Source organism: Colobus angolensis, unplaced genomic scaffold (assembly GCF_000951035.1).
Source record: "Colobus angolensis palliatus isolate OR3802 unplaced genomic scaffold, Cang.pa_1.0 Scaffold850, whole genome shotgun sequence".
Classification (NCBI taxonomy): Eukaryota; Metazoa; Chordata; class Mammalia; order Primates; family Cercopithecidae; genus Colobus; species Colobus angolensis.
In genome coordinates, this window is record NW_012122377.1 from 140,232 (window position 1) to 161,590 (window position 21,359).

At 38.8% G+C, this 21,359-nt stretch overlaps 1 protein-coding gene across 1 annotated transcript in view; it reads right to left on the minus strand.

Annotated features, from left to right (window-relative positions):
* CEP295 (centrosomal protein 295kDa) overlaps positions 1 to 21,359 on the minus strand; it is a 65,198-nt gene that overhangs the window by 13,369 nt on the left and 30,470 nt on the right. Inside the window, exons 11-18 of the mRNA XM_011930316.1 lie at positions 20,437 to 20,529; positions 20,174 to 20,277; positions 16,748 to 16,885; positions 15,959 to 16,056; positions 12,185 to 15,698; positions 9,726 to 9,903; positions 9,444 to 9,587; positions 5,744 to 5,896 (exon numbers count right to left, since the gene is read on the minus strand). Of these exons, the coding sequence (XP_011785706.1) occupies positions 5,744 to 5,896; positions 9,444 to 9,587; positions 9,726 to 9,903; positions 12,185 to 15,698; positions 15,959 to 16,056; positions 16,748 to 16,885; positions 20,174 to 20,277; positions 20,437 to 20,529 (4,422 nt within the window). The remainder of the gene's footprint in view (positions 1 to 5,743; positions 5,897 to 9,443; positions 9,588 to 9,725; positions 9,904 to 12,184; positions 15,699 to 15,958; positions 16,057 to 16,747; positions 16,886 to 20,173; positions 20,278 to 20,436; positions 20,530 to 21,359) is intronic.

The window sequence follows — 21,359 nt, forward strand, 5'->3', positions numbered from 1 at the left end:
TAGCTGGGACTACAGGCGCCCACCACCATGCCTGGCTAATTTTTTTGTATTTTTAGTAGAGACGGAGTTTCACCGTGTTAGCTAGGATGGTCTCGATCTCCTGACCTCGTAATCTGCCAGCCTCAGCCTCCCAAAGTGCTGGAATTACAGGCGTGAGTCACCGTGCCCGGCCAAGTATTCTGTTTTATCTAAGAATTACAACGAAGGTCATGAGAAGCCTAAGCAGGCCTGAACTACAGCTGTCTGGGCACCATAGTGAAGGTTATGAGATAAACCAGTGCAAGGCTCTTCAGAGCAAAACTAGATAATGGACATCAGGGCTGCATAGCAACGGTTTATGAACCTGTTACAATTTGATTAACTGTCTTTGTCCTGCCTCTGTATCCCTGCTTTCACGCTGCTGTAAGCTTGCTTCGAGCTAGCCCACCCTCTTTTGTGAAGTGTGTATAAAAGCCAAGTACTGTCTTTGTTCTGTGCCCAGTCTTTGGACATTGAGTCTGCTGGGTCTGAGTGCACTCAATAATAAAGACATCCTCCTGTATATACCCCAAGTACTGTATACATCCTCCTGTATACACTCTCTCTGATCCTCCTGTATACACCCCAAGTACTGTATACATCCTCCTGTATACACTCTCTCTGGTCCTCCTGATTCCACAACAGCAACTAGATAAAAAAGTACCTTCATACGAACCAAAAATCAGGTGAGCAATCACAGTACTTGGTTTTCACTTCGTATCACTGACAGAGGCACTGAACAGGACAGCAAAGACAGTCTTGAAATGCTACCACCACCCTTCCCTCATCTCCAGACAGTGGCCACATGGTGCGGAGAGAGAATCTGCATGCTTGGGGGAAGGAGAGCCCAGCCATTCTGGGACTTTGCATTGGAACTCAGTGTGGCCAGCACCAGGCAGAACTCAGCAAATGCCCATGGAGGGAGCATTTAGACCAGACCTAGCCAGAGGGGAAGTACCTACTCTAGCAGTTGGAAGTTGAGTTTTGGCAAGTCTCGTCACTGTGGGCTAAATTTAGTGCCCTGGAGTCCTAAATAAACTTGAAAGGCTGTTTAGGCCACAAAGACTGCAACTCCTAGGCAAGTCCTAGTGCTGTGCTGGGCTCAGAGCCTGTAGACTTGGAGGGGTCACAGGACCTAGTGAAAACCAGCTAGGGTGGCGAGGGGAGTGCTTGTGCCACCCCTCCCCTAATCCCAGGCAGCACAGGTCACAGCTTCAAAAGAGACCCCTTCCTTCGGCTTGAGGAGAGAAGGGAGAAGAATAAAGAGGACTTTGTTTTGCAAACTGAATACCCACTCAGTCACAGAAGAATAAGACACTGGGCAGATTTATGAGGTCCCCATACTAGGACCTAGCTGTTGGATGACATTTATAGACACATCCTGGGCTAGAAGAGAACCTGCTGCCTTGAAAGGAAGGATCCAGTCCTGGCAGGACTCATCACCTGCTGACTAAAAAGCCCTTGGGTCCTAGCAGTGGAAGCCAGGTAGTATATCCCATGGGCCTTAGGTGAGATTCTGAGACATGCTGGCTTCATGTGTGACCCAGCATATTCATAGCTGTGATGGCTATGAGAAGAGACTCCTGTTTGAGAAAAGCAGAGGTAAGAATAAAGGGGACTTTGCCTTGCAGTTTAGGTACCAGCTTGGCCACAGTGGGGAGTAGCACCAAGTGGGATCTTGGGGTCCCCGATTCCAGGCCTTGGCTCTTGGATGCCATCTCTGTTGCAAGAAGTCAGGGACTCCGAACGGAGGGACTGGCTGAAGCAGCAGCAGAACCACATCAATCATGAAGATTTCATGGACATTTATTAGTTCCCCAAATTAATACTTTTATAATTTCTTACGCCTGTCTTTACTGCAATCTCTGAACATAAATTGTGAAGATTTCATGGATATTTATCACTTCCCCAATCAATACTCTTGTGATCTCCTATGCCTGTCTTTAATCTCTTAATCCCGACATCTTCGTAAGCTAAGGATGTATGTTGCCTCAGGACCCTGTGATGATTGTGTTAACTGCACAAATTGTTTGTAGAGCATGTTGTGTTTAAACAATATGAAATCTGAGCACCTTAAGAACTGGATAACAGCGATTTTCAGGGAACAAGGGAGATAACCTTAAAGTCTGGCTGCCTGTGGGCTGGCCAGGACAGAGCCATATTTCTCTTATTGAGGAAAGAGAGAGACCCTCTCTCTTAGTGTTTCATATTGTTTTATACTCAGTATCTGTTTTAAGAAAAAAAAAACAAGAAAGTGAAACCAAAGACAGGCAGCCCGGCGCCACACTCAAAACCAGGCTGGGGCCTGTCTGGCCTAAAATACTAGCAAATCGAATTCAACAACACATTAAAAAGATTATTCATTACGACTAAGTGGAATTTATCCCAGGGATGCAAGGATGGTTCAATGTATGCAAAACAAACAATGTGATACATCCTGTCAACAGAATGAAAGACAAAAACCACATGATCATTTAAATGGATGCTGGGAAAGCATCTGATAAAATTCAACATTCCTTCATGATAAAAACCTTAAAAAACTGGGTACAGAGGAATATAACACAATAAAAGCCATATATGACACACCCACAGCTAGTATCATACCAAATGGGGAAAAACCTGAAAGCCTTTCCTCTAAGATCTGAACACAAGGATGCCCACTTTCACCACAGCATTTTTATATGCCAAAAGCATATCACCTGAAAAAGAAATCAAGAAAGTAATCCCATTTACTACAGCTACAAAGAAAATTAAATACCTAGGAATTAATTAAAGAAGTGAAAGATTTCTACAATGAAAATTGTAAGATTGATGGAAGAAATTAAAGAGGACACACAAAAAATGGAAAGAGATTCCATGTTCCTGGATTGGAAGAATCCCAACATTATTAAAATGTCCACACTATCCAAAACAATCTGTAGATTCAATGCAAGCCCTATCAAAATACCAATGACATTCTTCATAGAAATAGAAAAAAAATCTTAAAATTTATATGCAACCACAAAAGACCCAGAATAGCCAAAGCTATCCTGAGCAAAAAGAACAAAACTGGAGGAATCCACCTAACTTCAAATTATACTACAGAGTTACAGTAATCAAAAAAGGATGGCACTAGCATAAAAATAGACACACACAGATCAATAGAACAGAACAGAGAATCAGGAACAATTTCATACATTTACTGTGTACTCAGTTTTGAGAAAGGTGCCAAGAACATACAAGGAGGAACAGAGTCTCTTCAGTAAATGGTGCTGGGAAAACTGGATATCCATATACAGAAGAATAAAACTAGACCCCTATCTTCTCACCATATAAAAAAATCAAACCAAAATGGATTTAACATTTAAATTTAAGATCTCAAACCTGAAACTATTAAAATACAACATTGGGAAAACCCTCCAGGTCACTGGTCTGGGCAAAGGATTTCTTGAGCAATACCCCACAAGCACAGGAAACCAAAGCAAAAATGGATAAATGGAATCACATCAAATTAAAAAGCTTTTGCACAGCAAAAGAAACAATCAACAAAGTGAAGAGACAATCAATAGGATGGGAGAAAATGTTTGTAATTACCCATCCATCTGACAAGGGATTCATAGGCAGAATATATAAGGAGCTCAAACAACTCTGTAGGAAAATATCTAATTACCTGATTAAAAAATGGGCAGAAAATCCAAACAGACATTTCTCAGAAGAAGAAATACAAATGGCAAACAGGCATATGAAAAGGTGTTCAATCAACACCAATGATCACTAGAGAAATGCAAATCAAAACTACTTTGAGATATCCTCCCAGTCCAGTTAAAATGGCTTTTATCTGAGACAGGTAATAATGAATGTTTTGCAAAGATGTGGTGAGAAGGGAACACCGTTGGTGGGAATGTAAATCAGTACAAACACTATGAAGAGCAGTTTGGACGTTCCTCAAAAAACTAAAAATATCGCTACCGTATGATTCAGCAATCCTGCTGCTAGGTATATACCCAAAAGAAAGGAAATCAGTATACTGAGGAGATTATCTGCACTCCCATGTTGACTGCAGCACTGTTCACAATAGCCAAGAGTTGGAAGCGACCTAAGTGTTCATCAACAAACAAATGGATAAAGAAAATGTGGCACATATCACAATGGAGTACAATTCAGCCATAAAAAGGAATAAGATCATGTCATTTGCAATAACATGGATGGAACTGGAGTTTATTAAGTGAAATAAGCCAGGCACAGAAAGACAAACTTCGTATGTTCTCACTTATTTGTGGGCACTCAAAATTAAGTCAATTGAACTCACGGAGATAGAGAGTAGAAAAATGAGTTATCAGAGGCTGGAAAGTGTAGTTGGGGGTCGTTCAGGGAGTGGGGATGGTTAATGGGCACAAATCAGCAGTTAGATAGAATAAAATCTAGTATTTGATAGCACAATAGGGTGACTATAGTGAATAATTTCATTGTACATTTTGCAATAACTAAAACTGTAATTGAATTGTTTGTAATAAAGTATAAATGCTTGAGGTGATGGATACCCCATTTACCATGATGTGAATATTATACATTGTATACCACTATCAAACTATCCCATATACCCCATAAATAGGTACACCTACTATGTAGCCACAAAAATTAAAAATTAAAAAATAATGTTTTATTTTAAAATGTCAAAAATTATAGTTCACTGAAAATTATATCCTTTACAGTTATTTTAATCCACAATTTAAAGAGGAGATATTGAAGTTAATTTTTTTATAAACCCTCAAAAGAATATCCCTTTCCTTCATCTCTCATTCCACTCAACTATAGATACAAGTAAGATATCAATTATCTAAGTAGATGTACAGCTAAAATAAAAATAAATCTGCCTATAAAATGTAACTTCTCTCTTTTTTTGAGACGGAGTCTCGCTCTGTCGCCCAGGCTGGAGTGCAGTGGCTTGATCTCGGCTCACTGCAAGCTCCACCTCCCAGGTTCACGCCATTCTCCTGCCTAGCTGGGACTACAGGTGCCCACCACTACACCTGCCCAATTTTTTGTATTTTTAGTACAGACAGGGTTTCATGGTGTTAGCCAGGATGGTCTCAATCTCCTGACCTCATGATCTGCCAGCCTTTGCCTCCCATAGTGCTGGGATTACAGGCATGAGCCACTGTGCCTGGCCAAAATGTAACTTCTTAAAAGATGCCTTACAACTAATAAAATAGTACTACAATTATGCTTTGTAGGATCAGTACACAAATTATATATAAAATATCCTCTGTTATATATATATAAATTCAGAAGTGAGAAGATTAACATTGGCTGTCTTTGGGTGTTAGGACGAAGTGATTTAAATATTTTTCCTTGTAATTATCTTTATTTTCCAAATATTTAAAAATAAACATAAACGAGCTTATTTAGAATGCCCACAGATAGAATTTTTAAAATATTTAACAGTACTTAATTAGATACGGATTGTTACAAATAAGCTTAAACATAAAATTTACGGATGCTGCCAATTGTATAAAACTCACACCCTGATAAACTTCTTACTGGTGTTTAGTAAAACAATTTAAAAGCAAAATTACTCATTTAACGACTGCATAGAACAATATAGTAAGGGTGCATCATAATGATTCTATTAACAGCAGTAATTAAGGTTATTTACCATTTTTCACCATTACAAATAACAAAATAATAAATATCTTTCGTCCACATATGCTTGTACATACAATTCTAGTTTCCATTTATTTCTCACCTGCTTCATCATAGTCATCACCACAGACATTCTCTTGGCCAACCGGTTGAAGACAACCAAATGGATCACAGGCCAGGGGGCTCCCAAAGAAACTTTGTTCTCGGCTTATTGAGACTCTCAGGGGGTCTCTGTCTTGATAAATACCTGGTTTACCTGGGGGAAAAAAAAATTTCTGCTTCAGTTTCTGGAACTATTAATAGCTAGAACTAAAGTGCCAATTTAGATTATGGGTAGAGATCTAAACTCTTAAAGACTTAATGTACATGGCAAGAAAATAATAATTCCTTATCTTTCACAGTCAAGCTTTTACATTATTTGTACTCAATTTTACTAAGCTTTTAATGATGCTGCTACCTCACCACATCAGATTATGCCTCAGTATTGACTAAGCACAAAGAAAATTCATAGAGGATTTACCAGCCATTATAACATGCATTCACAATTTATATATAAAGTTCAAAAATAATCACAACTAATTTGTGGTATAAGAATCAAGATATGGTTTAGAAGACAGGGGATAACTGGGAAGGTAAAAGAGAAGTGTTTACTGGGTTCTCTAATGTTCCACTTCTTGACCTGGTGGTGTTTACATGGGTGTGATTATTACAGTGATAAACCACTGAAACAAACATGATTTGTGCACTTCTTTGAAGGTTATATTTTGATAAAGCATCCCCCCAAAAACTGGGAATTAAGGGCGCTAGGCACTACTACAAAAGGAATACATGCAGCAGGAAACTAAAAACAGAACATTTAAGTCTAGGTACTTGGAAGAGTTATATCCCTCTCCTGAGATCCCTGTCCATCAACAACGTCTCCAGAGGAAACTAAAGGTTTATTCTCTGGAGAAACCGAATCTGAAACACTCTGGGGTTCTGGGGATCAGGCACAGAAGGGAGGCAAGAGTGGAAGGGGGTGACAGAATGCCATAAGGAAATCAGAGGGCATTAAAACAAAGTCTGTATCCTCAATCCAGATATCCTAGGTCTGGCTCAATAATATCAACAGCCAGGCTTATCTCAAGCTTAGAAGGTATTTCTCTGAATAAACTAAACTTTCCCTCAAGGAATGGAACTACAGATACTAAGGTGAGCATCCTCTCTACAAAGCCATACTTTTTCCAATAAAGTCCAACAGCACATATGGCCCCTCACCCTGACAAAACCTCCAAATGGCCTTTTAGCATCCTGTTCAAATATGAAGATATTAGAGGAAAGGTTCTAAAGTATAAGACAGAGACAACAAAAATGAAAGAACTCAAACAAAAAATATAAAACCCCAAACCAAAAAATCCACTATAAATATTTGAAGTAGATATTCTGCATCCATGAAACAATAGCAGGATGCTATAAAAAAGGAAAATAATCAGAGAAAAAGAGTAACCTTTTAGAAAGTACAATTTGATCAAAAGTTCAAAAGGAAAGTCAGAAGACAAAATTCAGAAAATTTGCCCAGAAAACAAAACCCAAAGAAAAAGAAATGAACTACAAGGAAGAGGACAAAAAATGGAAAGGTCAATATAGCTCAGTATTTCTCAACCTTATTTTTATCATCCCTTAAGGAGTCTTTTTAGACTTTTCCTTTTCAAATTGCATCTACCCCCATTCAGTTTTAATAACCACAAATATACTGTATATCTGTTTATGCGTATTTGTGCTTTGTACATATAAATAGTAAAAGTTTTTTTCACCTCCCCAAGAACCAATTTTTATCCCTGTAGGGGGAAAAACACCCTTGTTAAGAATGCATAGCATGGCCCATAAAACTTCCAACTAAAAGGTGTTCCACACAAAGAGAAAATAGTGCAAACTACGTTATATTGAGAGGTATTTAACTGAAGTAGTAGAAAGTGGAAAGACAGACACTCTAAAAAAACTTTAAGCAAATTAAGAAGACAATTTACTACACGAAAAAAAGTTTAGAAAAATAAAATATAATCACATAATATACTAATGAGCTCAGCAGCGAAAAAGGTCTATCTATGTATCACCATAATGATAATTTAGCTTAATTTTTGCTTAAACCCACTGCAACTATGGAAGTAAATACAAGAAGAAATACTTAAAAGACTTTAAAGTAACTGCCTCTGGTGAGTGGTATTAAAGGGTGTGTAGGGGGCAGGAAGAACTGCTGTTTCATGTTATACCTTCGAGCGCTATTTCCCTTTTTAAATTACTTGCATGTAATATGATGATACAAGTATTACCCTAAGAAGTATGGTAAAGGCTATGATGAGACCAAGACATCATGAGAAGGAAATGTGAATAAGTTTACCAAACAAATGACACTTACTAAGTCTTGGGAGGAAGAGAAAGATCATGAGGGCCCGGTAGTTCACCTAGTGGGGGTTTTGGTAGGGATTTTAGTTCGCCTACCTAGGGATCTTGACTTATTTAGACTTATTCCTAGACTTAAAAGAAACTGCTGCAGTCTCAACCCCCTGAGCTTAGGTAAGTCTCCCACCTCAGCCTCCCAAGTAGCTGGAACTACAGGCAAGCGCCACCATATGGGGTTTCACTGTGTTACACCAGGTTGGTCTCAATCCTCCCATCTTAGCCTCCCAAAGTGCTGGGATTACAGGTGTGAGTCACTGCATGGCATACCTCCCTTAATTCTTTCAAACGCTCAGAAACACAGGTACAATATTTTATAGCTGAAGATCAAAACAGCTAATATTAACATTACAGCTTTTTTTTTCCAACTACTATACTAATGAGGATACAACTTCTAAGTACCTTTCTATTGACAAAACTAATTTTCCCCTTTAAAAAATAATTTATTTTGATAAATTTGATTGAGAAAATTATTTAGTGAATCTGAATTTTAAAAATAATTATGAAATTCACTTAAGACTATTTATTAAGATTTATAGGGATGGGTGTTTTCATATTTTTTTCTGACACCTGGATGTAGAAAGTAGTACAGTGAATAAATATATCTGTTCTAATTGACCATAAAGCCAGGATTTAAGCATAATAATCCTATAAAAATACAAGAAAAGAGCAGTGAAGGTAGGAAAGTAGAAAGTGACAAAGGAAAGGAGAAAAAAAAACCCTGAGTGTATCCTAAAGAAACACATTTAGAAGGCAGACATGAAAGGAACAAGAGTGTCAGAACATGGAAAATCAAAAAATTTTTGTCTACAATAAGTTGGTTTCCCCATAAATAAGATAAAGAAACTACACAGTCATAGTTATTTCCCATGCCACATTTCCTTAAGTCCAAATTTTAAATACTGTTTACATAAACCATTTTTTCCTTTTCATGAAAGTCAGTCTAGGTTTTTTTTTTTTTTTCCAATCTCCCTTTTCTGCTATAAGTTTAACAAAAAACATTTTACACTCTGAAAAAATGTAGACCGGGTGCGGTGGCTCACGCCTGTAATCCCAGGACTTGGGGAGGCTGAGGCGAGCAGATTACCTGAGGTCAGGAGTTCAAGACCAGTCTGGCCAACATGGTGAAACCCTATCTCTACAAAAAATACAAAAATTAGCTGGGTGTGGTAGTGGGCGCCTATAATCCCAGTTACTTGGGAGGCTGAGGCAGGAGAATTGCTTGAACCCAGAAGGTGGAGGTTGCAATGAGCTGAGATCACACCATTGCATTCCAGCCTGGGCAACAGAGCAAGACTCCATCTCAAAAAAAAGTAGAAAACTGGCAAATTATTTAAAAATCTTATTTTATCAAACCATCTATTTACCTAGTAGAGAAGTTCTGCCACTTGCTGGTGATTCTACTTCTTGTATAGCACTAAGTTCATGCTGGTTTAAGTCCAAACCACATTTGACTTTTGCTACAGGTGGTTTTGAGGATCTTCTCCCCAGATCTTTTTCCAGATGCTCACCTATTAAGTCAATGACAAGGTTGGGTATAATACAAAATCTATTAACATACTTCTAACTTTTCTTCAACTAGCAAACTACAGGGGACGAAAACAAGGAATAATTAGTGAAATAATTACAACCAAACACAATTATCTTACCACTTTGCTTGGCACTAGTATCATCTGAAGCCAAATGATTACCATCCGAGTTGTTCCTATCTGCATGCCTAATGTTTTCCTGATCATTTCCTGCTAGATCTTGTGTGTTAGGAAACCACTCTCTGAGCTGTCCCATCTTCTGGGTTTTTAAATCATTTTCAACTGTGGGCTTACTTATCTGAAAAAGTGGAGATGAGGGTGGGGAAACACAAGTTGGGGGATCATGTGAAGTATTCATTAGATTTTTATCTCCCTTCTTAAATTAGAAAGTCAACCAAATAAACAGTTCCATCAATCACACTTTACATTTTTATCTATATATATAAAAATAAGATATGCTTCTAATGCCAAAAGGATTTCCATTGAAAATACAACCATTTGGCCGGGCACTGTGGCTCACATCTGCAATCCCAGCACTTTGGGAAGCCAAGGTGGGCAGGTCACTTGAAGTCAGGAGTTCAAGACCAGCCTGGCCAACATGGTGAAACCCCATCTCTACTAAAAATACAAAAATTGGCTGGACGTGGTGGTGCGTCCCCATAATCCCGGCTACTCAGGAGGCTGAGGCAGGAAAATCACTTGAAACTGGGAGGCAGAGGTTGCAGTGAGCCGAGATCATGCCATTGCACTCCAGCCTGCAGCCTGGACAACAGAGCAAGATTTCGTCTCAAAAAAAAAAAAGAAAATACAACCATTCACAGCCTTGGACTTAAAAACTTAGTCTCCAGCCAGGTACAGTGGTTCACGCCTGTAATCCTAGCACTCCGGGAGGCCGAGGTGGGCAGATCATGATGTCAGGAGATTGAGATCAACCTGGGCAACATGGCAAAACCCTGTCTCTACAAAAAATACAAAAATTAGCTGGGCCTGGTGGCACATGCCTGTAATCTCAGCTACCCGGGAGGCTGAGGCAAAGGAATCGCTTGAACCAGGGAGTCAGAGGTTGCAGTAAGCCAAGATGACGCCACTGTACTCCAGCCTGGTGACAGAGCAAGACTCCATCTCAAAAACAAACAAACAAAAAACAAAACAAAAACAACTTAGCCTCCATTGCATCTTTCCATAAGAGATTATATTTGAGTATTTCCCTCTGCTTTTCTTTTGCGATTACTTTTCCTTTAAATGACCAGCAAATCTCTAGACGTTAACTCTTCCTGAACCCAACTTAAGCTTCTTTTCTACATTAAAGGATTTGTAGAATTCTATTTAAACTAAATAATAAATTTAGGAAGTAGCCTTTCATTTATTTATTTTTTTGAGATAGGGTCTCCCTCATTACCCAGGCTGGAGTACAGTGGCATGATACGGTTCACTGCAGCCTCAACCTCCTGGGCTCAAGTCATCCTCCCACCTAAGCCTCCAGAGTTGCTAGGACTAGAGGTACATGCTACCATGCTTGGCTAATTTTTGTATTTTTTGTAGAGACAGTGTTTTGCCATGTTGCCCAGGCTGGTCTTGAACTCCTGGGCTTGGGAGATCCACCTGCCATGGCCTCTCAAAGTGTTGGGATTATAGGCCTGAGTTACCATGCCCAGCGGAACTGGCCTTTTAAAATAAAAAGGATACATTCAAATTTAGAACATACTCTTGTCTCCCCTGTAGGGCAACTATGAATGAGTCACTGGGCCAGTCTTATGAACAATTCAGATATAAGCAGCAGGTCCAGCTCTACATCAGCCTAAAATCATTGCCAGTTTTACAACAAGCCATAATAGCGTCACTTGAGAAAAAAGGATGGTATTGATTTTGATTTGTATATAAATGTCAACAAAGAGCACAATGTCCGTTGCTGCATAAGATAAATTCTGCTAACCAGTTATCTTTTACAATTTTAATCTTACAGTAAGCTTAAAATCCATTAAAACAAAACTCCAAAATAAGAATCTACATTGTTTTGTGGTGTGCTTGCATGTGAAATTAACTGAGCTTCGGGCCAGGTGTGGTGGCTCACACCTGTAATCCCAGCACTTTGGGAGGCTGAAGTTGGTTTCAGACCAACCTGGCCAACATAGCGAAACCCCGTCTCTACTAAAAAAAAAAATACAAAATTTACCAGGTATGGTGGTGCACGCCTGTAATCCCAGCTACTTGGGAGACTGAGGCACAAGAACCACTTAAACCCAGGAGGTGAGGGTTGCAGTGAGCCGACATGGTGCAATGCACCACAGCCTGGACAACAGAACAAGATCTTGTCTCAAAAAAAAAAAAAAAAAGAGAAAAAACAAAAGAAAATTAAAAATAATAAATTAATTGGGTTTCACATAACTCTTAACCTCATAAACACCATGTGGGTGGATTGATTTTTGTTTTAACTTCCATATCATTTAGGGTGGAAAATCAAAGCACAGTTAAGGTCAAACTACTTATTCTCAATAATTGAAAACTTGTAATCCTAGTATTAAAAACTGATTTGGGTTTAAACTTCTACAGTTTCATTACTATTCAGGTTTAAAACATACCTGACTGTCTTTAAAGAAATCCTTCAAAGTCTCTTCATGTTTCTGTATCTGCTGCTGCAATGCTGTTTGTCTCTGTACAAGCAATTTTTCTTGGGCTTTCTGGCTATAATGCAAAACTTCTCTTTGTAGATCCAACTGCTTCTGAAGTCCCAAGTTATCTTGCTGAGCTAAGATAGGCTGTGAAAAACTCAGAAGTCTATCTTGAAACCTTGGGATCACAGGACCACTTGGGGGAGCTGCATGTTCATTCTGGGATGAATACAATTCACAAGTGCTTTTAGGTTTAGCTTCTGCAAAAGGTAGTGGAATAAATGAATGCTCTGTTTCCTTGGGTAGCAACAAAGAGGGGACAGTATGCTCAGCAGATTCACTTTTGTTCAACTTTCTTTGTTTGTTTAAAGGCAGTTCTTCCTGGAGTTTCTCATAAGAATACACTACTTCCCTTTGTGCATCCAATTGTGCTGTCAAATTATCTTGCTGAGGCAGAACAGGCTGTGATAAACTCAAAAGTCTATCTTGTAATCTTGGGATCTCAGGATGACTTGAGGGAACAGTATCATTAGTTTTGGTTGGGAAAGACTTCTGGGTTCTTTCAGAGTCAACAACAGGCAGTACTACCTGGGATAAGAATGAAGAGGAGCTAACTTGTTCAGATGATACTCTTTTCTCCAATTCACTTAATCTCTGCAAAAGCAATTCTTCTTGGACTTCCTGTATAGATCGAATGGCTTTCTTCTGTGTATCTAACTGCTGTTGAAGTACCTGCAAATCACCATGGTGAGACTGGATAAAATGCTCAGAAGATACCTTTTCCTCAAATTTACATGGTTGTGACAAAACCAGTTCTTTCTGGGTTTTCTCAATAGAAGGAGGTAAATCTGTCTGTGCATGCAAGTGTTCTTCGAGTGCAATCGAATTATCTTGTTGAGGTAAAACAAGATGTGATAAGCCCAACGGCCTATCAGGCAATGTTATCGCTGAGTGACCTGAGGATACCATATTATCACCGTTAATTGAACATGGTTCTTGGTTTCTTTCAGATTCAGTAAGAGGTAATGAGGTGAATGAATGCTGTGGTACTAGGGGTAAGGAAGAGGTGTCAACCTGCTCGGGAGATATTCTTCCCTCCCATTCACTCTGTTGATGTAAAAGTAATTCTTCCCGAGCTTCTTGTCTAGCTAGAATGATGGCTTCTCTCTGTGCAGCTAACTGTTCTTGAAGTGCCTTCAAATTATCTTGTCGAGGCTGGATAAGTTGCGATATCCTCAAAAGTCTATCCTGCAATTGTGGGATCTGAAGGTGGCCTGAAAAATTTTTACTTTCACTCTCTGTTAAAAGAGGTTCCAGGATTGTGCCAGACTCAGCTGAAGCTAACGAGGTAAATGAAAGCTGTACCAACTGGGGTATGAATGAAGATGAGCCACTTTGTTCAGAAGCTGTATTTTCTTGGGTTTTCTGGCTGAAATGAAAGGCTTCTTTCTCAGTGTCTAGCCTTGCTTGGTGTTCCTCCAAATTATCTTGTAGAGGTAGCATATGTTGTGAAACTCTCAAAAGTCTTTCCTGACATCTTGGGATCTTAGGATGGCTTAAGGGAATGGTACTGTCACTCTTGATTGATATACATTCCTGGAATCTCTCAGATTCATCTACCTGGGAAAGGGATGAAGAGGTGCCAGTCTGTTCAGAAGAAATCTTTTTCTCCAATTCACTTTCTTTGTGTACAAATTCCTGAGTTCCTTCTTTAGCACCAAGTATTACCCTTTGTATTTGTGACTGTTCTTGGAGTATTGTCAAATTTTCTTGCTGCGGCAGGCTATGCTGTGGAAAACTAAGAGACTTATCCTGAAATGTTGGGATTATCAAATGACTGGAGGGAACGACATTCTCCTTCTCAGATAAATAAAGCTCCTGAATTCTCCCAGGCTCAGCTTTAGCAGAAGCTTGTAAAGCAACTGAATGCTGAACCACCATTGGTGAGGATGAAGAGCTCACTGGCCCAGACTTACTGTCCCCCAAATCTCTTTGTCTATGTAAAAGTAATTCCACCTGAGCTTCGTGCCTAGCCTGAAGAGTATCCCTCTGTTTAGTCAACTGTTCTTGGGGCAACTTCAAACTATCATGTAGAGGTAGGAACTGCTGTAGGAAACTCAAAGACTCATCCTGAGATTTGGGGATGTCAGACTGGCATGAAACAAGTCCTTTATCACTCTTAGATGAATATTGCTCCTGTATTTTTCCAGAATTCGTATCAGCAGATGGTAGTGAAGTAAATGTATGCTGAGCTACCTGAAATGGGAAAGAAGAGGGCTCAGCCTGTTCAGAACATACTCTTCCATCTAATTCACTCTGTTTATGTACACACGATACTTCCTGGGCTTCTCGCCTAGCCTGAAGGCTATCCTTCTGAATATTCAACTGCTCTTGGAGAAATTTAAAATTATTTTGCTGTGATAGGATAGGCTGTGAAAGAGTCAAAAGCCTATCCTGAAGTTGTGAGATCACATCATGGTCTGAGGAAACTGCAGTATTATTATTGGTTGGTGAAGATTCCTGTGTTCTCCCCAAATCTGCTTTGGCAGAAGGCAATAAAGCAGATAAATCTGGAGTTACCAAGGGAAGGAATACCGAGAGGCCAGTTTGCTGTTCCAATTCTTTCTGTTTGCACAAAAGCAACTGTTCCTGAGCTTCCTGTCTTGCCTGAAGAACTTTCTTCTGTAGGTCTAATTGTTCTTGGAGGGCCTTCATATTACCTTGCTGGACTGTGATATTCTCTGAGGGTAGCAAAGGCCTATCATACATTTGGTTGATTATAGAATGGCTTGTGGAAACTGTACTTTTGCTCATGGCTGAAAAGGGTTCTTGAATGTTTCCTGTTTCAACTTTAACAGGCAGAGAACTAAAAGAACGCTGAGGTACCAGTGGTACAAATGAAGAAGGTTCAGTTAGATGGGAAGATATATTTTCACTACTCTCTGAGAACAATTGTTGGGAATCTAAACTTTGAAAAGTTGTTGCCCTAAGTGTTTCAGATATTTTTCTAGCATCCTGTGATATTAGTCGCCTGTCATGTGACAAAGCCCTTGAAAGTGTCTCAGAATTTTCGGGGACCAATTTATAGTCTCTCTGTTGTGTTTCAGTCTGAGAGAATTGCCTTAGATGTTCTTGTGATTCTAAAGACTGATTGGTTAAAGTATCTGAAGCGCCTGATGTTTCTGCTGTTTCCACCTGTCTTTGTGGAAAGTGATTTTGTTTCGCTACCTGAAAATGATCTTGTTCTAATTTGGAGGTCTGTATAGGTTGTATGGGTTGGTATTTGTCAGGACTCAACTTGAGTCTCTGACCTTGATCCCAGTGCTCTGATATAGCAGTTGGTCTCTCAGATTTCCATGACGGCACTGATATGACAGAATCAGTTATCAGTGATGGAGCTGACATCGATGGGCACCTTCCTTTTAACATAGTTTGATATTCAAGCAATCGCTTCCTGGCTGTTTCAACAGACTGCCTGTGTAACCTAACAAAAACAAAAGCAAATATTCTTTTTTAATGAACAACAAAAAGCCCCATATCTATACATTAACTTTAACAAACAGCAATCTAGGATTAGTAATACTCATGGTGAAAAGAAATTACACTCACACTGTCCTTTAAGAATGGCAGTTCTAAATGCCATAGTTCTAAGGAAATCCAAATTAGATCTTCATGTAAACGAAATAATAAATCCTAAAAATGTAGCCACATATGATCACATATAAATTATAACCTAGCTAATACCTGTTTTGTTGTAAAAGCTGATGTTGATAGTTACGAATCATCTGCCTATGACTATCTTCATCAGAAATTACAGCACATGATGCTGGAGCAATGCCAACCTAATAAAAGACAAAGTTACTAATTAAAAAGCAAATTTAGAAATAAGTATGAAGGTATTTTTACATCCAGTTCTATAACTGTAAACTTCTATACAGCTTTATTTTTTACCAAATGACTGGCATTTCCATTAGTAAGAAATGAACTAATCTGGCATTCTCCTTTAGTGCAGGTCCAAAAGCTCAACATACGCATTACCTACAAACCATGTTCCTATCTATTAATATCCTATAGAAACTGAAAGATGAAAGCCGTAACTGATGCAAATTTATTCATATATACATACATTATATTAAAAAAAGACCAAATAAGAATTACAAAGGCATTTTACTTTTATTATTATTATTGTTATTTTTTGAGATGGAGTCTCGCTCTGCAACCTCCACCTCCCAGGTTCAAGCGATTCTCCTGCCTCATGCACCGGAGTAGCTGGGATTACAGGCACGTGCCACCATGCCCAGCTAATTTTTGTATTTTTAGTAGAGATGGGGTTTCACCACATTGGCCAGGCTGCTCTCGAACTCCTGACCTGAAGTGATCTGCCCGTTTTGGCCTCCCAAAGTGCTGAGATTACAGGCATGAGCCACTATGCCTGACCATCCATTTTACTTTTTTTAAATGCTATAAATGCTCATATTTTCTTGTCCCCCTCACCAAACGATTTATGTAGTGATGAGATTTTCTGCATCCTACCCCAGTTGGTTGAGTTTTTTTTCTTTTTTCTTCTTCCAGCTGAGCCCTGAAGCAGTCAGTTTCTAATCTTAATTTTTGCTGTTCAATTTGTTCAAGTAATTCCAATTGCTTTTGCTTCTGCTCTTCTATTTCCATTATCTAGGTAACAAAAATACTATTGATCTATTAACAACAAACTCATACAAAGGCAAAGCTAACACATATTCTATTTAAAAGAAATTAGGTTTCTTCACCAAGAGTATCAATTTTCAAAGAAGTAAGTGGTGATGCTTTATCTCTGTTGTTGGCACTGAATAGCTGTTGAACAGCTATTCTAAGTAGTTTTGTAGTTTTAGTAGAGGCAGGGTTTCACCATGTTGGCCAGGCTGGTCTCAAACTCCTGACCTTGGGTGATCCACCCACCTAAGCCTCCCAAAGTGCTGGGATTCCTAGACTGGGGATGGGAGTAAAATATGGGAAATGGGAAAAAGGGATAGAAGTAAAAAAAGGCAGAAGGAAAAGAAAGAATAAATAAATAAACTATTTCTACTTTCTGAGAGCACAGGGAAACCCTGATCACCACTGAAGAACCACCCTGAAGTAGCAAACGATGTACAGCCAAATTCTATGTTCACACATTTAATAGTATAAATAATGAGTAAAGAAATTAAATGTCAAGGCCTCCTAAAATACTTTTATTTCTTACCCATACTCATTAAGAGGTATAGTTATCTAGACGCAATGAAAAACATTCTGTGTCTTTTTTGTCAGGCATGGAACAGAAGAAAACGGCAGAAAGATAACATAAACTCTAGTATTACACAAGCACACTCACACTCTAAGTAATATGAACATGTTTGAGTTCATGAGAACAAAACTAGCCTGCCAAATCCAGCACCTTAGTCTCCTCCTATCTGCAATTTAGCTTTTATGGTTTAATTACTCAGGGTCAATAGCAGCCAGAAAATCTTAAACAGAAAATTCCAGAAATAATTCATGTTTTAAATTATGCACTATTCTAAGTAGTGTGATGAAATCTTGTACTGTCCTGCTCTATACTGCTGAAAACATGAATAATCCCTTTGTCCAGCATATCCATGCTGTAAACTGGACCAGGCCATTTGTTACTTAGTAGCCATCTTGGTTACAAAAACTTGCCTGTTGCAGCATCACAGTGCTTGTGTTCAAATAACCCTTATTTTACTTTAAAATGGCTCCAAAGCACAAGAGTAGTAATGCTGGCAATTTAGATATGTCAAAGAAAGGCTGCAAAGTGCTTCCTTTTAGTGAAAAACTGAAAATTCTCAATAAGGAAAGAAAAAGAATTATAAGCTGATTCCTAAGATCTATGGTAAGAGTAAATCTTCTATCAGTGGAATTATAAAGCAGGAAAAATAAATTCACCCATAGTATATACAGAAATCAAAAATCAATATTATCTGCAGTTTGGTACTATCAAGCATCCACGAGGGGTCTTGGAACATATACCCTGTAGGTAAGCAGGGACCACTGTACAGTCCCTGATAGACAGATAAATATTTACTGAATAAGTAAAAAAAGGCATGCACATTATTTTATTACATAAAGCACTAGAGATAATGAACAATGATCTTGTTTTCAAAATAAAAAATGTTTTGACCCGATCCTTTACCTATTCCTAGTTAGGCAACAGTGGCTTAAACTGAGTTCCTAGACAGCTCCTCTTCCTTACTTTCCCTTACTCATAGGAATCCCTGAATTTAGACTGTTTACAGTTCTGTAGTACATCTACAACTGTACTATCCATACAGTGGTTACTAGCTATATGTGACTACTTAAATTTAATTAAAATTAAATAAAACTTAAAATTCAGTTCCTCAGTTACACTAACAACATTTTGAGTATTCAACAGCCCATGGGGCTAACAGGTACATACCGGACATAGATATAGAACATTTCCATCATCACAGAAAGTGCTACTGAACAATACTGTTCTAGGCTATTGACGAAAAAGTTTCTTTTCTTTTTTTTTTTTTGGAGATAATTTTGTCACCCAGGCTGAATGCAGTGGCACAATCTTGGCTGACTGCAACCTCCGCCTCTTGTGTTCAAGCGATTCTCCTACCTCAGCCTTCTGAGTAGCTGGAATTATAGGTGCGCACCACCATGCCCAGAGAATTTTTGTAGTTTTAGTAGAGATGGGGTTTCACCATGTTGGCCAGGCTGGTCTCAAACTCCTGACCTCGGGTGATTCACCCACCTAAGCTTCCCAAAGTACTGGGATGACAGGTATGAGCCACTGCGCCCGGCCTGAGAAAGTGTTTATCTGACAAGAAATACTGGCTCACGGAATTATCATTCCCCAGCTGTATTTCTGAAAAAAACTAACTAGGACTATAAACTGGCTTGTTTAGTAATAATTAGCCTCCTTCAAGGTAAGTTGGGTTAAAAAATATTTTATTAAAAGTATTAAAAGTAGAGGAGACCAAAATTATAAGTTAAGTAGATTTTTCTCTTTTTTTTTTTTGAGATGGAGTCTCACTCTGTCATCCAGGCTGGAGTGCAGTGGTGTGATCTTGACTCACTGCAACCTCCACCTCCTGGGTTCAAGCAATCCTCCCACCTTAGCCTCTCGGGTAGCTGGGACTACAGATGTGTGTCACCACACCTGGCTGATTTTTGTATTCTTAGTAGAGACAGGGTTTCACCATGTTGGCCAGGTTGGTCTCAAACTCCTGGGCTCAAGAGATCTGTCCACCTCAGCCTCCCAAAGTGCTGAGATTTCAGGCATGAGTCACCATGCCTGGCCTAAAGAGGTTAAAGTTTAGCTTGGGCAACACAGCAAGACCTCATCTCTACTGGAGAAAAAAAAAAAATTAGCTGGGCATGGTGGCCCATACCTGTAGTCCCAGCTACTCAGGACGCTGAGGTTAGAGGATTGAATTGAGGAGGTCAAGACTGCAGTGAGCCATGATCATGTCACTGTACTCCAGCCTGGGCGACGGAGCAAAAAAAGGGGGTTGTATATTAAAAGTTTTTCCTCTGAAGTATTATTTTTCAAAAAACTTGTGAGATTACAAAGCCCATCTGAGTGTCTAATATTATGACAAGGACTTGTTAATTCAACAATTATTTACTGTATACTTGCTATGTACAAAGCATTATATCAGAAACGGTGTAGGATAAACTGAATTTTTTTAAAGATAGTCTCTGCTTTTTAAAAGCTAATACATTTTATAGGGAAGATCTATACAAATATATAAAATATAAAGCAGACAAAATAAGGGTTGAATGAGCAGTATGAGCAAAGACAACATGCATTTTATCAGCTGAATGTTTGTGTAAGACAATGTCAAAAATATGATATCAACAGTAGCCAGACATTAAAACAAATTTCATTGGCCAAACAAAATTATATAATAGTACCTAGGGGAAAAAATGACCTTTAAAAATAAAATTTTAAATTACCTGTTTCTGTCTTGCTGACATTCTAATCCTGGCTGCTTCTTCTTGAGGATGAAGTAGAACTGAACTCTGAGCTACAGTTGTGATAGGCAGAGTCTCATTTATTTCTAGGGGAATGCCTCAAACAAAAATTAGTTTCAATAATTTAGAATTTTGACACCACTATAATGCTCTTTATTAATATATCACATGTAATTTTATTTAAAAAAAAAAAAAAAAGATGCCAGGAGTCAAATTTAATTTGAGGATGTGATAAAAAGAAATACCTTGTTCTTTTCCAGAGTTTGTACCACACGAAAGTGGTTTATCTTCGCTGGCAAGTGGTCCAGACTCAATTGTTAGTGTATCACTTTCAACAACTGTAATAGATAATACCACTGTTATTATGAATATATCATCATTGTCAAACTTAAGCAAAATAATAAAATTTTGGTATTAACAGATTCAATCTAGGGCCATCTGAATGTCTCATCTAGTTACGATCCAGTCACCTTCCTGATGATCAGATACATTTCTCATTAAACCCAAGCCTAGTAACAACAGAGATGAAAGACTGAAATTGCGAAAATGTGAAGAACTGATTTAAAAGATACGCTGATAGGGTTTCAAACACAGGAGAAAAGCATAAACAGAGTGGAAATAACAAGATATCAAAGTTAAAAAAGAGAAGCTAACAAAATGTCAATGTATCTTTGATATATTTGGATACTAGGTTTTTAAAAAATAATTTGTGAAACCAGAGCAGAGAAGGAAGTTAAAGCACTTTGTTCTGATCATAATTGGGTAGCCAGATACTTTGCATGGAGCTATCCGTTCGTTCACTCATAATTCATTGGGCACCTACTTATGTGGCAGATGCTGGGGATACCACAGTGAATGAGAAAAGGCCTCAAGGAGGCTTTACAGAGTAGGTGGCAGAACCATCATATAAATATCCCAGAAAAAATTATAAAATTAGAAATTGTGGGCTGGGCACAGTGGCTCACACCTGTAATCCCAGCACTTTGCGAGGCCGAGGTGGGTGGATCACGAGGTCAGATTAAGACCATCCTGGCTAACACGGTGAAATCCCATCTCTACTAAAAATAGAAAAAATTAGCTGGGCGTGGTGGCAGGCGCCTGTAGTCCCAGCTACTTGGGAGGCTGAGGCAGGAGAATGGCGTAAACCCAGGAGGCAGAGCTTGCAGTG